Source organism: Chiloscyllium plagiosum, unplaced genomic scaffold (genome assembly GCF_037043375.1).
Source record: "Chiloscyllium plagiosum isolate Xiang-an unplaced genomic scaffold, Cpla_swu_hap1 HiC_scaffold_13, whole genome shotgun sequence".
NCBI lineage: Eukaryota > Metazoa > Chordata > Chondrichthyes > Orectolobiformes > Hemiscylliidae > Chiloscyllium > Chiloscyllium plagiosum.
In genome coordinates this window covers 61,655,824-61,670,022 of record NW_028270151.1, presented here as the reverse complement: position 1 = coordinate 61,670,022, position 14,199 = coordinate 61,655,824, and the positions used below count along the sequence as shown (strand labels likewise).

Below are 14,199 nucleotides of genomic sequence, written 5' to 3'. Positions count from 1 at the left end.
TCTGTTGTTCCATGTACTTATCCTTCAGTTTTTTTAAAACGACATATTAATTCCGAGAAGTACAACCAATGAGGAATGAAAATAACGTTAACATTAATTTAACATACGATAAGAACATCGCACTCTCACCATTGTTTAAGAATATAGTCTTGTAGACAAATCAGATGTATCTAAAACCACGCAAATTTTTGACATATATACGTGTATCACTGACGAAAGTTGGAGCGTGTGACGTTTCCTTGCCTTTTGTACTAAAAATAGCAATTAAACGAAAATGCCATAACAAAAGTGTAAAGAACAGCATCAGTGAAAAGGATACCCCTTCTTATTTAGGCTGCGATAGTGAATTCAAAAATATCTTCATATTCTTGAACACAAAAATGCCATGCACAAAATTTAACAATGCAACTTCAAATTTGAAAGTCGTGTCCAGGGAGGTATAAAAGAAAAACGATGATGAATTCAACATATTTTAATTAAATATATAAAACCATTTCACTCTTTCTTGGCACTTGTTGCAATAAATGCAACATCAGATCAATATCAGTTGATTTTCGTTAATCAATTTCATTCAAATTAATTGCATTGACATTAAACCATAGAACTGTACAACAGCGAAGGTTTTGTTCCATTTTAGAGTCATCGTTGAACACTTGTACAAATAGTCTGTTCATTTTATTATAAATAATCCTAGAATGGCGCAGCATCTACGAACTGCAAAACATCTTTGCTTTCAAGGTTTACCATGACGTTGGGGAAAGGCAGTATTACTCTGAGCAATATTCCTTTACAATTAGCTCTTCAAATTCTGATCTTCATTGATTGAATCAAGGTTTCAATGAAACCAACACCTTATAGAAATACATCCCATAAACATCTATGTGAAATAAATTCCCACAACAGCACAAGAGAAATATTTATGAATAAACACACTTCTATGAAATAAAAATTAAATACTGACAGTCTATCAGCCATACACAATTTTAACCAAAATAAATTTTGTTCGTGTATCAACATTTTTTTTACAGAGGGCCGTACCTTCTCTTGTAGTTTAAGCTACAAGAGGTAAGAACGGTAAGAATGTAGAATACATAATTTATATCTTTTTGATCTAAAACAAATGGACATCTAGGTAGAATAGTTATAATTATCCATTACTTATGTTATTGGAAGAAGAAAATAGTACACATGAAAATTCTAAAATGAGAACCGTTGAAACTATTTTGCTTCTCCACACTTGCAAAAGCAATGGTTTGTTCCATCTAACATAAACCAAGTGCAATTCTGACTCAAAGGACATAAGCATCATTGAAAATAGTATAAATATACATGCAAGAGTAATTCTTCGTATTTCATTTGATTGTTCACTCTTGACTCTCATAAACAGTTCGTGACTGATTTGCGATCTATTTTCCATTTCTGAATAATTATTCCAATGGTGTATGGGAAGCAAAAGCATACGTAAGGAATTTCCATTATGCTACAGGAGACCAGCCCCCAGGTGTATCAAGTAAAGTTGTGCTAAAATGGATTTGCAGAAAGTTCACTTCTGAACTTTTCCCAGCTGCGAGTCCTTCCTCCTTCGGAGGGTTTTGTTTTGAAAGATCTGTGGATTTGGAATCACTGTTCGGATCACAGCCCTAGTGCTGCAGCGTGTTTTTTCGCTTTAAGTCTCAAGTCCGCAATGCTGGAGTTTTTACTGGTGGTTTTGGCTGCTGCTGCCGCTGCCACCACCGTGGCGGATTCTGCCAAGGTGGCCAGGGGCAAACCAAAGGGCGGTGGAGGGAACATCATATAGGGCGCATGTGCAGCCAGGTGTGGGTGGAGGTGATGGTGCGCATGCGCCACGCTGTCCAACTGCAGCTGCGCCTGGACCTGAAAGGACAAGGGAGTCATGTTGCAGTGATTCTCCTGAAACAGAATAAGGAGAGAACATTGTTATAAGATACCCTGTTCGTCAAAAATAGGCAGTGGTAACAAATACTTAACTGATTAAAAAGCGAAAACGTTACTGTATAGTATTGGTGCATTGATCAATAGACGAGAAGGAAATAAAAGGGTTAAGGAGAGTTTGTCCAGTGCCTGGCTCTCTCAATGCTGCATCCAGTAAGCTGGGGGCAGCACAACAGATATTGTACACAGTTCCAAGACTGTATGGTTAATGGACTCTTATTTCTTCGAACGCGTTAAACCACGAAGAGTAACACAAGAGTTTTAAACAATTGCTTCTGAGGAACTGAAAGAGACAATGAAAGTGGCTCGTTGAATACGGCATTTCCCCACATTTAGCGATTCTACTATTTGAACACAGTCATCGAACGGACAATATAGTGGGGTCGCAGGCTGTGGCAAACAGATTGTCTTACCAACACACTGCAGTTAGACTCTATTGTTTCCAAGAATGGTGAACGCTTTGCCTCAGAAGTGATAACGATGCCGGTGAGCTATAACATATTCCCTGGAATGCAACAAAATGTGTCCTCCAGGGCGCCTCGCCATGCAAATAGCTCTAACCAAAAACGGAGTAAAGTATGAAAATACCACTTGAAACAACACTTTGCTCTCCCACACCACGATGGAGGAAAACCTTTGTGGAAATTCGCTAAAGTGAACAAAGTATTTGAAAAGCATTAAGAAATCTCGATTTTAAAAGTGGTAGAGATGTTAGGGACAACACCAGAATTTAGAAATTTTTTTAGTTAAAAATCACACAACACCAGATTATAGTCCAACAGGTTTAATTGACCTGGTGTTGTGTGATTTTTAACTTTGTACACCCCAGTCCAACACCAGCATCTCCAAATCATGATTTTTTTTTGAGTCTTTCTTAATTTGTTGAGAAAAAAAAACTTTAAGGGCACTATCAGAAGGATGTTGTGAAACTTGAAAGGGTTCAGAAAAGACTTACAAGGATGTTGACAGGGTTGGAGGATTTGAGCTATAGGAAGAGGCCGAATAGTCTGGGGCTATTTTCCCTGGTGCGTCAGAGGCTGAGGGGTGACCTTATAGTGGTTTTAAAAATCATGAGGGACATGGATAGGGTAAATAGAAAAGGTCTTTTCCCTGGAGTGGGGGAGTTCAGAATTGGAGAGCATAGGTTTAGGGTGAGAGGGGAAAGATATAAAAGGGACCTAAAGGGCAACTTTTTTTCACACAGAGGGTAGTGCCTGTATGAAATGAGCTGCCAGAGGTAGTGGTGGAGGCTGGTACAACTACAACACTTATAAGGCATCTGGATGGTTATATGAATAGGAAGAGTTTAGAGGGATGTGGGCCATGTGCTGGCAAATGGGACCAGTTAAGGTTTCGAAGCTCCTCGGATGCTGCCTGAATTGCTGTGCTCTTCCAGCACCACTGATCCAGAATTAGGATATCCTAAGACGAGTTTGTCCGAAGAGTCTGTTTCTGTGTTGTACATCTCTATGCACTGCAGAAATTCATCAAAGCTCCTTCAACAGTACATTCCCAACGCGTCACCACTTCCATCTCCAAGAACAAGGGCAGCAAATATATGGGAACAACCCTTGGAAGTTCCCCTCCAAGCCACTCACTATCCTGACTTGGAAATATATACTTCCTTCAGTGTCCCTTTGTTAAAATTCTGGAATTACCTCACTTAAGGGCATCAAATGGATTGCAGCAGTTCAAGAAGACAGCTCACCACCACCTTCTCAACGGCAAATAGAGATTGGGCAATACACACTGGCCCAGCCAGCAAGGTCCACCTCCCATGAATAGATTTTAAATCTCACAATTTGTCAATGAAAGATTTTAAAAGTTGTATTTAAAATGTACAGTTAGATGTGTGCAAATGAATAAAATTCCGTTTCAATTAGTCGAACGTCTGGATAGCCCACACAAAGGGCAATCCGAATAAACGCAGTGCCGTTCAAATCTAATTCATTGACGAGATGCATAGGCAAAATCAGGTTATTCTACGATATGGGAGTCCTTTGAGCAGGACGGCAATCATAAATAAGGAATACCGCAACTGTTCAACAGTTTTTGCAAGAGTTTAGACATTTAAAAACAGCTTTCTACGCTAAGAATGTGTCAGTATTAGCAGCATTTACTGATAAAAGGCAGAACACGCCACATAACACGGACAGTTAGGGATTAATTGAAAATGGTGACAAAAGTGGAAAAAAAACTCCCCGAACATATCAGAGAACCTCATAGGTTTTGCTCCCCCATCAATGGTTACTTATCCTCATTTTGGGACAACATCCAAGGAGAATTATTGATAGTATGTGTTCATTATCAATATCGTGTTAGCAATAACATGGTGAGAACTGCTCAAAAGATGAGGAAGATGACATATTTAAATAATTAGTGGAATTTTATTTCCAAAACAAGTTTCGTTAAAGCAGCGACAGTACGTTAAAAGATCGTGCATCTTCCCTAATGGAGATTGTATGCAATGAGCTTTGATGCATTTATACTTGCCTGTTGAAATGGCATTCTCAAGGCTCCCACGTTAACGTATGGTGCCACTCGACAAGCTTCGAACTGACTGGTGGTACCAATGAGTACACCTACAGTAGTAAAAGGAAGTTCAAATCTAAGGAAAAAGTTCTCACGTCAGAGTCTGGAGCCATTAATCTTAATAGTTTTTGTGACTTCAGATACAATGACATCATAATGATGGAAAACATAATTCTGCTTAAAATCAGGCTACACAGTGTATGCATAATGAATGAATCAATGAATGAATGAATGATTGTAGCGTTTACTATTTTTGTTCCACTACCAGCTACCCTCAACCTCCAACGTTCACCCACTTGCCTTTCCATAACCCCCACCTTGGCCCCAAAATCCAGACTAAAATTTGTCTCTCCTTTCGTCGGCTTATAACCTTGGTTGAAGACATTGCACATTTAAATTTTACATCAATGCATGTGACTGGGTATTAGTAACGTTATATCACCGGACCTGTAATTTAACAGATACCTTTATGAAGTTGATTCTCTTGTTTTCGACATTTTGCTCTTCTGTTCTGAAACCATACCTATACGGCAAAAAATGAAGGAATTTAGTGGCAGTGATTGGCAGCTGTATTTCAGATGTACGAGTTGGACTGCTCAAGCTGACAACTATGCTATGCAATATCCCGTCGGACTTATTAATTATTAATATGATTGACCTCGTTAATTTTAATTATCCGACTCTTACATGCACGTGCACGGCCGCCTCTTCGGAGAGAAACGATGGTTTCTCTCCGAAGCTCCGAAACCGAGAGCATGCGAGATCTTACTTTTTCCTTGATTTTTCCTGCTTCAGGCGAAATTAGTTTCATGCCCCGTTACATTGCTAGCGTAGGTTGTCATCCCAGAAGCACTAGATAAGGTTTGATACCTAATACTACACCGATAATGGTCCTGACATTTGAGAATGAGCTCCATCCAATAAGATTCGGCTCATTAGCAGACTAAAATAAAAGTACTATGTCTGTAAGCAAAATAAAATGTTCTCCTGATACTAAAGGATATCGATACCTGGTAATTAGCAATATTCAAGGTTAACATATCTATCTATATATTATCGAATGTTTATTCCTTTGTTGATTTTTGCAAGACAATATTGTGCTCACAAGGACACAGATTAAAACCCATACAATAAATACCACATTAATATGTTAAGCTGCTTTGCAATTCTCAAATGAAAGTCTGGTGTTTAATTATGCATGTACGATTTCGAATCATTTCTATCTGCAAGTACCATCACATGAGGAAGTTTTTCCAGAACCAGACACTAACAGAAAAATAAACGTTGCTCCGTTTCGGAACAGGAATACCAAATTTACTTTCTATCAAATTGAACTTCAGCGTTTTTCATCTTCAAATCACAATGCAATGTTTAGTTAACAAACAGATTATTTGTTTAATATGCCACTCAATCTTATGAAAACCTTTGTTCTATCGTATTCCAGTGTGTCTTAATACAATATTTCATTGGCATGTGACAAAATAGCAAATAAATCATACTGTGGGTACTAAAATGACCTTACAAAACAGTTAAAGGTATCTCTGATTGTTTCTCCAATGATTACTGTATCAAAATCCAATCTGCATAAATTTTTTTTCAGATTTTCAACACGCACGTTTGGGATTAGGTTTTGTTAACATCAGAGAGCCAATCAGGGTTGTCTTTAAAAGCGCAGAGACTGTTGGCAAAATATAGTTGCAGTTGATCTTGGCAATGCGTAAGCAATGACATTATAGCAGTATGTAGAATTGTTTTCGATAACTGGAATAGGTAACAGAGAAAGTTGATGAAGACGAATGATTTCAAGGCTCCAATTGTTATGACGCATTTTGAAATAATATTGTTTGAAATATGCAGTGCTGCATGTATAGCAAATATTGAAGACAGGAAAACTTTGTAGAAACTAATAGACACTGATCAATATAGCGTTCCATATAACAAACTAAAATTAAATTCAAATATTCGTAAAAAGGACTGCTTAGGATTTGTACAATGTACAAAGTTTATCCTCGCCCTTTCCGATGCGATAATGCAAAGACAAATGGGAATTTGAAGGAAAAATTGCAATTTTATCGTGTACAGTGAAACTACAAGGAGTACGGAAAGCGATCGCAAAAATCTTACATCTCCCCACCCCCAACCCCCATGGTTCTTGAAGCAACAACCTTTTTCTTTTGCAGGTCTGTTTGATGGTTTTGAACGCTGGTCGATTTGTTCAGGTCAAGTTGCTGCTAAGTTTACCTCGTTATCGTATTACAAGCTGGAAACCCCCCTAAGAATACTATACAGCTTGATGCAGATGGTACTGTAACAGAGGGCGCATGCAAGCAATTTCCCAATAGCAGATGCAGCTGCCGCTGGCCTATCAACTACAACTTCTCCGAAACTTCCTGTAAATTAATTATCACTTCTTACGGCTCAAACATATTTAACTCATCATAGCGGTATACAGTGTCAACATCTGAAGGATATTTATGTAAACATATATAATTTTATTTTCATGCTGTGTAGATTTTCTCATTTGTTTCCTATGCACGTATATCTGATTATACATAGGACTGAATTACTTCTAATTGAAGTGTAACCTACAATCTTCGTTAAAAATAAATTATAAGCTCACCTAGTAAATTAAAACGTTGTGTTACCAAATTCAATTGAGATACTTTTTTTTGCTATGTTCTAGTGTACCAGACGCATGTAACATATATTTGCCTTACTTGCACTCGGGCTTCTGACAGCCCCAGTCTCTGACTCAGCTCTTCTCTCATAAATGCATCCGGATAATGGGTTTCATCGAACAATCTTTCCAGCTCGTTTAGCTGCTCCAGTGTGAAGTTAGTCCGACTTCGCCGTTGCTTAATTTTTGTCTGCGCTTCTTCTTCTACTGGTTTGGGGTCTTCTTTTCTATCTTTAATGTCACCGCTTCCTATAAATGACCATCAAACGCTCTAATTACACAACTGTTTAAGGTCCAGTTAGCGCAAGAATGAGTTGGACCGAGCATATAAAAAGTTATCAAGTAACTGAAACTAAAAGCAAGTTGCTTCCATTGTAATTACGTTATGATAACATTAATTAACGTAACTTCTGTCTTTTCCAGTGCACTTGTCGTTGAATTATGTGTAGCTTTCTCCATCGCCACGTGGTAACGTTTTAATCCTTAAAAGAAAGCTCATCGTTCAGTATTTTTAAGTGTTTTATTCCAGGCGACTTTCTATCATTGTCCAAGTTAACCTTCTGCTTTCATTTTTTTTTGTACTAGGACACACTAACGTAATAAACTTCGATGTTCATGGCGTCAGCCACGTTATCCTTATTAAGACAATACACAGCACATTTGAGTATTACAAATGTATTTATCACAAATAACTTGGTTTAATACATTTTAATTTTATCTCAATCATTTAAATATTCTAAATGCGTTGCTAGAAATTTACTTTACAGCTACTTTCTCTAGCTTGCTCACTCCTTTATTTGTCGACAAGAATCAAAATCTGCAACTTGTGTTAGTTTGTGACAAAAAACCAATTTTGAACAGCTGAACTGCTATGTTTACAAACCATGATGTGGAATCTGTTAAATTATAGCTAAACAAACATTTCGACCTTTAGATTTGATCATATGCTTTTGTTTTACGAAATGTATAAGCAGTGTCCCAATACGCAACGAGTTGAGGCTCGAATACTCTGGTATAACGTATACATTAACCAGGTTACATAGTATTCACAACCTATTTTGGTCATCGCATTTTCAACCAGGACACCTTGTATTAGGACGATCTTTATTCCGATTGCTAAAGTGTTCGCATTTTTTGAAAGAACTAAAAATACAACGTTTACAAAGTGTCCACACGAAGTACTGTACAGTGACATGGGCATTAATGCGCTTTGTTGCCCGAAGCTCCGGAAACTTGCTCACCGGTGCCATTATCATGATTATTGTTTGAATGAATAGTACGCGTTTTTAAGTGGACCAACATCTGTCAACTATATGTGTACATTAAACAGTGGTGAGAAATAAACTGTGCCACACATTACGGATAACGTTAAAATGTGAAACATTGCACCTCGCATGGGAAGGCAATCACGATTTCTTTTGTTGCTTCAAAGTATTGTGAAGTCAGATAAAAGGAGCAAAAGAAATCGAGCAAAATTGCTGTTTGAAAACGTTGTCTGCACCTAAAATGTAATGACATTCATTATATTAAGGAGAGCTGATTCATTTTATTTAACTATAAGGATCTCATTTATTATCGTAAATTAATTTACTGAAGAAAATATCGCAAAATGATTAATGAAGTGAATGTAGTTCGGGAGCTTAGTGGGTACTATATTTGCATTGTTGTAATAATGTTCGATAGTAAGTTTAGCAAACACAAATAGACAATATTCTGTAATGTGAAACATAGCCAATAAATATTGCGAAGACAAAGATTGTTTAATAAGTGCTCTTCTAAATGGCGGCCTATATAAAGTGACAGGATTTGTTTGTTAAATCATTTCTGGAAGATGATTTGGAATTGTATTCCTATTTCAGTAACGTGGGGGAAACTTAGTTGTACAGCGTCTACTCTAAATATGTGAACAAGATCTGTGCCGTCATTGTCATCTATCTATCGGCAAACGTCTATAAAAAAAGCAATGCATTGCAACTGACGTTGAATGTTTCTTTGCTAAACCACAACCGTGATACTATTCTCAGTATATCCAAATCAAATCTGTTTAAAACCGATATTAAGCAAATTACACATTCTTTAAAAACAGAAACCTGAAGAAGCCATTAAGTTTTTCGCAATAATCAGATTGACCGAATCTTTCTGTAAACATGCTGGCCTCTCGGTATTATCGCGGACACATTCCGCTTTGCTTACTACCATGCAACTTTCACTATTTTATTTAAATCATGAATTGTATCGTAATTAAACACCAATCGTATATAGTTACGATGATTTGAGTTATAAAAAGAACCACTGACTTTTAAATGAGTACGTTAACAACTCTATACTTCGCTGTAAATTTGCTCATACTCTTTGAATTTAAGAACAAGGTTCACATCGAGGAAAATAGTAAGTCCATACAATGACATCGCATCACGCGGGCCGTCTAAAGACACGCTAACTACCGCGTGTAAGAGTATGAGGCTTGTTTACCCGGATCGGTCAGTTTCGGTGTGCCGCTGTCCCGCGGTCTTTCTGGCCCGATCTCTGGCTCACTGCTCGGGGATCGAGACGCCCCACGCTGCGCGCTGATCATTTCATCCCGGCTGCCTTCACTCAGACTCGGCTCCCGAGCCCGCACAGGTCCGCTCTCCAGAACTTCTCGATACGTGATCCCATCCTTCTTTTCTTTCACCTTTTGATCAAAAGACTTCGAAACAAAAGCTGTAAGTTCTTCCATGGCTGTTCGGAGGAATATGTCCCTGTCTGTTCTTATTCTCTCCAATACATCAACCGTGCAATGTTTATCTGTGGTACGTCGTCTTGGAGTTGAAATGCAAACCTGATCTTCCAGAATTCGGTTGCTCGGAGATGTAGATCTAGTACTGATGTGCTATTGAAGTCAGACTATTTATACTTTGCAATGCTTGCCCAGCTGCGCCCCTTGTACTCAGCAATTACCTCCCCTTGTAGTCTTGATGTGTCCCCACTCCTGGAACACAGTTATCATCAGCCCCTGGGCTGCAACTCATACCTAGCGGCTGCTATTGGCCATTAATCCACCACTGACAAGCATTCGTAATTAATTTAATTAGCGAGTATTACTGCTATTGTTATTACTTAGCTAAACACGGGGGAGCTGGGATGGCACCGGGGTGGGGCCAAGAGGAATGACACATCGGAGAGCGCGGTGACTGGATCGTCCCTAAAGCCGGCGACATTAAAACACCAAAGCACGCTAAAATCAGGTAAACTTTTGATTTGCTTATGGTAGATCAACATGTTATTTACAGGTTACACAACGGTTAACAGCAGGATGTTTACACAATACACGCACACTTATGGAATACTTTCAAAAATGCATACATAATGCTTGATCTTTTTTCTCCTGAATCGTATCGGTTTACGTTAAATGCTTCGCAGTTGTTTTCATTGCTAATTTACATTAAATGAATGCTTACGTCGTAAATATCAAGATTGTGGTCACGTTTCTTTATTGTTGCTGGAAATAGAAATGTACAAAAAAGATTGTATTACTTCAGTTGCTGTGTTCTTGAAAGTATTTTAAATCATCAGCTGGCAGGTATTGCACCTGATAACGTGTGGAAACATTTTTTAATGTCGAATTTTTTGAGAGAAGCGTACACATTATGGAGACATCCGCTGCTCAGTGCAACGTATGTGGAGATGCTTTATGTGTGTTGTATGTACAGTATTTATACTTTCCTTAACTACATAGAAAGTACAAAATTGACCATTCATCGAGGCCAGGTTATGAACCAAGCTTTCTCTTTGTCCAATACGTTTGTGCAAAACATGAAACATTAGAAATTTTATAAGTATTGAAGAATATGTCGTTGCTGTAACGTTTTTTAAAAATGTTTATGCAGTTTTTTCCTCTTAAGTACTGACACTGGCATGCGTAGTTGACTGAAACCCGAAGTAACTTAGCTTGCAATACCAACATTTTCAAATATCTCATGACGGTTTGAAGATGAACAATTTGCACTGTTTAGGTTGTATCTCGATTGGATCAATCACGTGCATTTCTCTTATATTTTTCGTCAACTTAATATTTGGGGATATCAAATCTCGACCCTTCGTAGAAAATGTATCGAATTATCACAAAGGTGACAATAGCATTTAGTTGGATACATAACTGTGCTCTATCTCTTTAGATGCATTTTCTGACTGATTGAGACTAATATTTTGTTGAACGTTCCAACAGGGTTGCATTTATTTAAAACATATTCCATGTTCCCCATCTGAAAAAGCCGATTTGATGAAATTTGCCTGTGATTTTAATTAGTAAAAGAAAACTAGAGGGAACCAGCGATGAATGCGTCATCGTCTTAACATTGATGTGGAGATCTAATATTTTAATGCAGTATGCCAAAAATGTACGTACACAAATTTGTTTTGCTAAAACAGAAACGTTGCAATTTCTAATGGCTAATGTTTACATAGATCCTGTAGTTCTGGATGTTTTGAAAAAATGAATTCGAAGTTTACAACAAGTTGAACTGTCAAATGACGAACACAATTTTATGGATAAATAAAGCAAAGAACTGAAAATGCTAAAAATCTGAAACAAAAATAGAAATTTATTGGGAAATTCAGCAGGTCTGGCAGCATCTGAGGAGAGAGAAATGGAGTTATCGTTTCGGGTCTAGTGACCCTTCTTCAGAACTTTCTTCATAATTTTATGGGTGTTCTGGACTTCACAGAGAAACACTATTTGGATTGTACCAAACACGTACCACCATCTTCCAGTGTTTTTCACGGGCACATGCAACATTGCGTTTTAATTCTGATGTTTTTCTTATTACTTCACAAATAAAATACAAATCGTTCTCAAATTTGTTGAATACGAAAAACAATGTCAATGGGCACTAAATTAAAGATGGCTTGTGAAAACCACCACAAAAAAATCCTACGTATGCGAAAGCACAACATCGTTCCGAATGCGATTTTGGTTTAAAATTACGCAAGGTAATTACTGTCAGTGTATGGCAAATACTAAAATATAAATACCATAAATTCCTACGCGTTGTCCTGAAGTTATTTAGGGCAGACATTGGTTCAGTCTACAAAACTAACTGATCTGTTAGTGTTTGATAATTTGATAAATAAATTTAATATTCATATGTCTGCAACATCTATTTGAACATTATTTTAATCCACAAATCACAGTTTTATGTGCAAGTTGTTTCTTTATTAAGTAGGCATAAATTGCACTATAAGTTTTTTTTATTGATTCCTTTTATTACTTTAAGTGCACATAAACACTTGAGGTTTTATGATAAGTAGTTATTTTAATTAGTGTGGAAGTTGCTGCATAAATACATTAACTTACAATACAAACGATGGACACCATCCGATGAGAAAATTCCGGGTAACAATATCGTTTTTCACTTTTCCAGAACATTAAATATGGTTCTGATGACGTGCCGGAATGTAAAAAAAAGTTCAACTTTCCCATAGCTATCTATATTAACTAGGCATGATCGTTTCTGGGTTTTACATTTACAAGATAATCATTATTAAGTTTTAAAAGTGCGAACGCACATACCTAAATATCTCACTATTCCATGTCTTCTAAAAGTTAAATTTTGACACCGAGAAACATATTTAACGAAGAAATGCCATTGCCCAATTTTATGCGCTAAGGCATACCCTTAAAAAAAAACAAAAATTAATCATAATATATGAAACAACTACTGCACTACTTCCAGTCACGCGGCTCAGCTAATACAAGTACCAGAGTTATAAGAACGTAGCTTTTTCAAAGCGATTTATTTCCTTTTGTCTAGGCTTTGTGCGCTGAGCATCTTTCTTAGTTCTAGCATAACTGTCCCGGACACTTTTAAAAACACGAAATGTGTTAATCCTCCTTTCGTCTTAATTTTAATAACTGCTTAAACATCTCTAATTACACTGTAAGCTTAGCAATATTGCCCATTGAGTGAAACAGAGATGGTTGTAAACTTCCTCAACAGCAGCCCACGCTGAACAGATTGAAGGTTAGCAATCGATGGCTCGGAGATTGAACATCGTCCCTTATTCAGGCTGGTGCCAATCGACGTTCGGCTGAACGGGTCTGTTAGGAGATGGCGCTGTCCTCGAGCCGTGCACCGCAGTCTGTTATGTTCCGTTAAAGGCCAGCGCTCGCGTAGGTATTGACCTTGAATCAATCAATAAGTCACCGAAAGGACAGTTAGATGTCGGGAACGGCTGGTAGCCGTTTGCCCCGCAGTCCGGACTTTGCCTATATCTATGTCCATGTTGAATGCGTTAACACTGAGGCCTAGATATGATATTTCCGCCCTGACCATTTTACTAAAGTGGGCAGTGCGCGGTGGGGGTGAGTGGGTTGGGGCAAGGGGTTAGCAGTAATGAATAGGAGGGGAGGGTGAGGGGTGATGGAGGGGGAGGGGAGGGGGTGAGGGACGATGGAGGGGGAGGGGAGGGGGTGAGGGACGATGGAGGGGGAGGGTGAGGGGGTGAGGGACGATGGAGGGGGAGGGGCAGGGTGAGGGGAGGGGGAGGGGGTGAGGGATGATGGAGGGGGAGGGGGAGGGGGAGGGTGAGGGGAGGGGGAGGGGGTGAGGGAAGATGGAGGGGAGGGGCAGGGTGAGGGGAGGGGGAGAGGGATGATGGAGGGGGAGGGGGAGGGTGAGGGGAGGGGGAGGGTGAGGGGAGGGGGAGGGGGTGAGGGAAGATGGGGGGGAGGGGGAGGAGGAGGGGGTGAGGGAAGATGGAGGGGAAGGGTAGGGGGAGGAGGAGGGGGTGAGGGAAGATGGAGGGGAAGGGTAGGGGGAGGAGGAGGGGGTGAGGGAAGATGGAGGGGAAGGGTAGGGGGAGGAGGAGGGGGTGAGGGAAGATGGAGGGGAGGGGGAGGAGGAGGAGGTGAGGGAAGATGGAGGGGAGGGGGGGGAGGAGGAGGGGGTGAGGGATGATGGAGGGAAGATGGAGGGGAGGGGGGGGAGGAGGAGGGGGTGAGGGATGATGGAGGGGAGGGGAGGGGGAGGGTGAGGGGAGGAGGAGGGGGTGAGGGA

At 39.3% G+C, this 14,199-nt stretch overlaps 2 protein-coding genes across 6 annotated transcripts in view; one reads left to right on the top strand and one right to left on the bottom strand.

The window, feature by feature from the left end:
• Positions 1-463: 463 nt before the first annotated feature.
• Positions 464-10,041, bottom strand: shox2 (shox homeobox 2). The gene is made up of 5 exons (XM_043702114.2): positions 9,635-10,041; positions 7,203-7,411; positions 4,951-5,008; positions 4,447-4,535; positions 464-1,911 (listed from the first exon to the last, which is right to left on the bottom strand). Exons 1-5 carry the CDS (start codon positions 9,879-9,881, stop codon positions 1,633-1,635), a joined length of 882 nt encoding a protein of 293 aa, XP_043558049.1. The 5' UTR covers positions 9,882-10,041; the 3' UTR covers positions 464-1,632.
• Positions 10,042-13,215: 3,174 nt separating this feature from the next.
• The window catches only part of rsrc1 (arginine/serine-rich coiled-coil 1), a 480,289-nt gene continuing 479,305 nt past the window's right edge, over positions 13,216-14,199 (top strand). Inside the window, exon 1 of one of the 5 annotated variants that reach the window (XM_087993658.1) lies at positions 13,216-13,313. The gene's annotated coding sequence lies outside the window, so the exon portion shown is untranslated. Of the gene's footprint in view, positions 13,318-14,199 lie in introns of all 5 variants that reach the window. The other 4 variants (XM_087993663.1, XM_087993660.1, XM_087993661.1 and 1 more) reach the window with 4 other exon arrangements.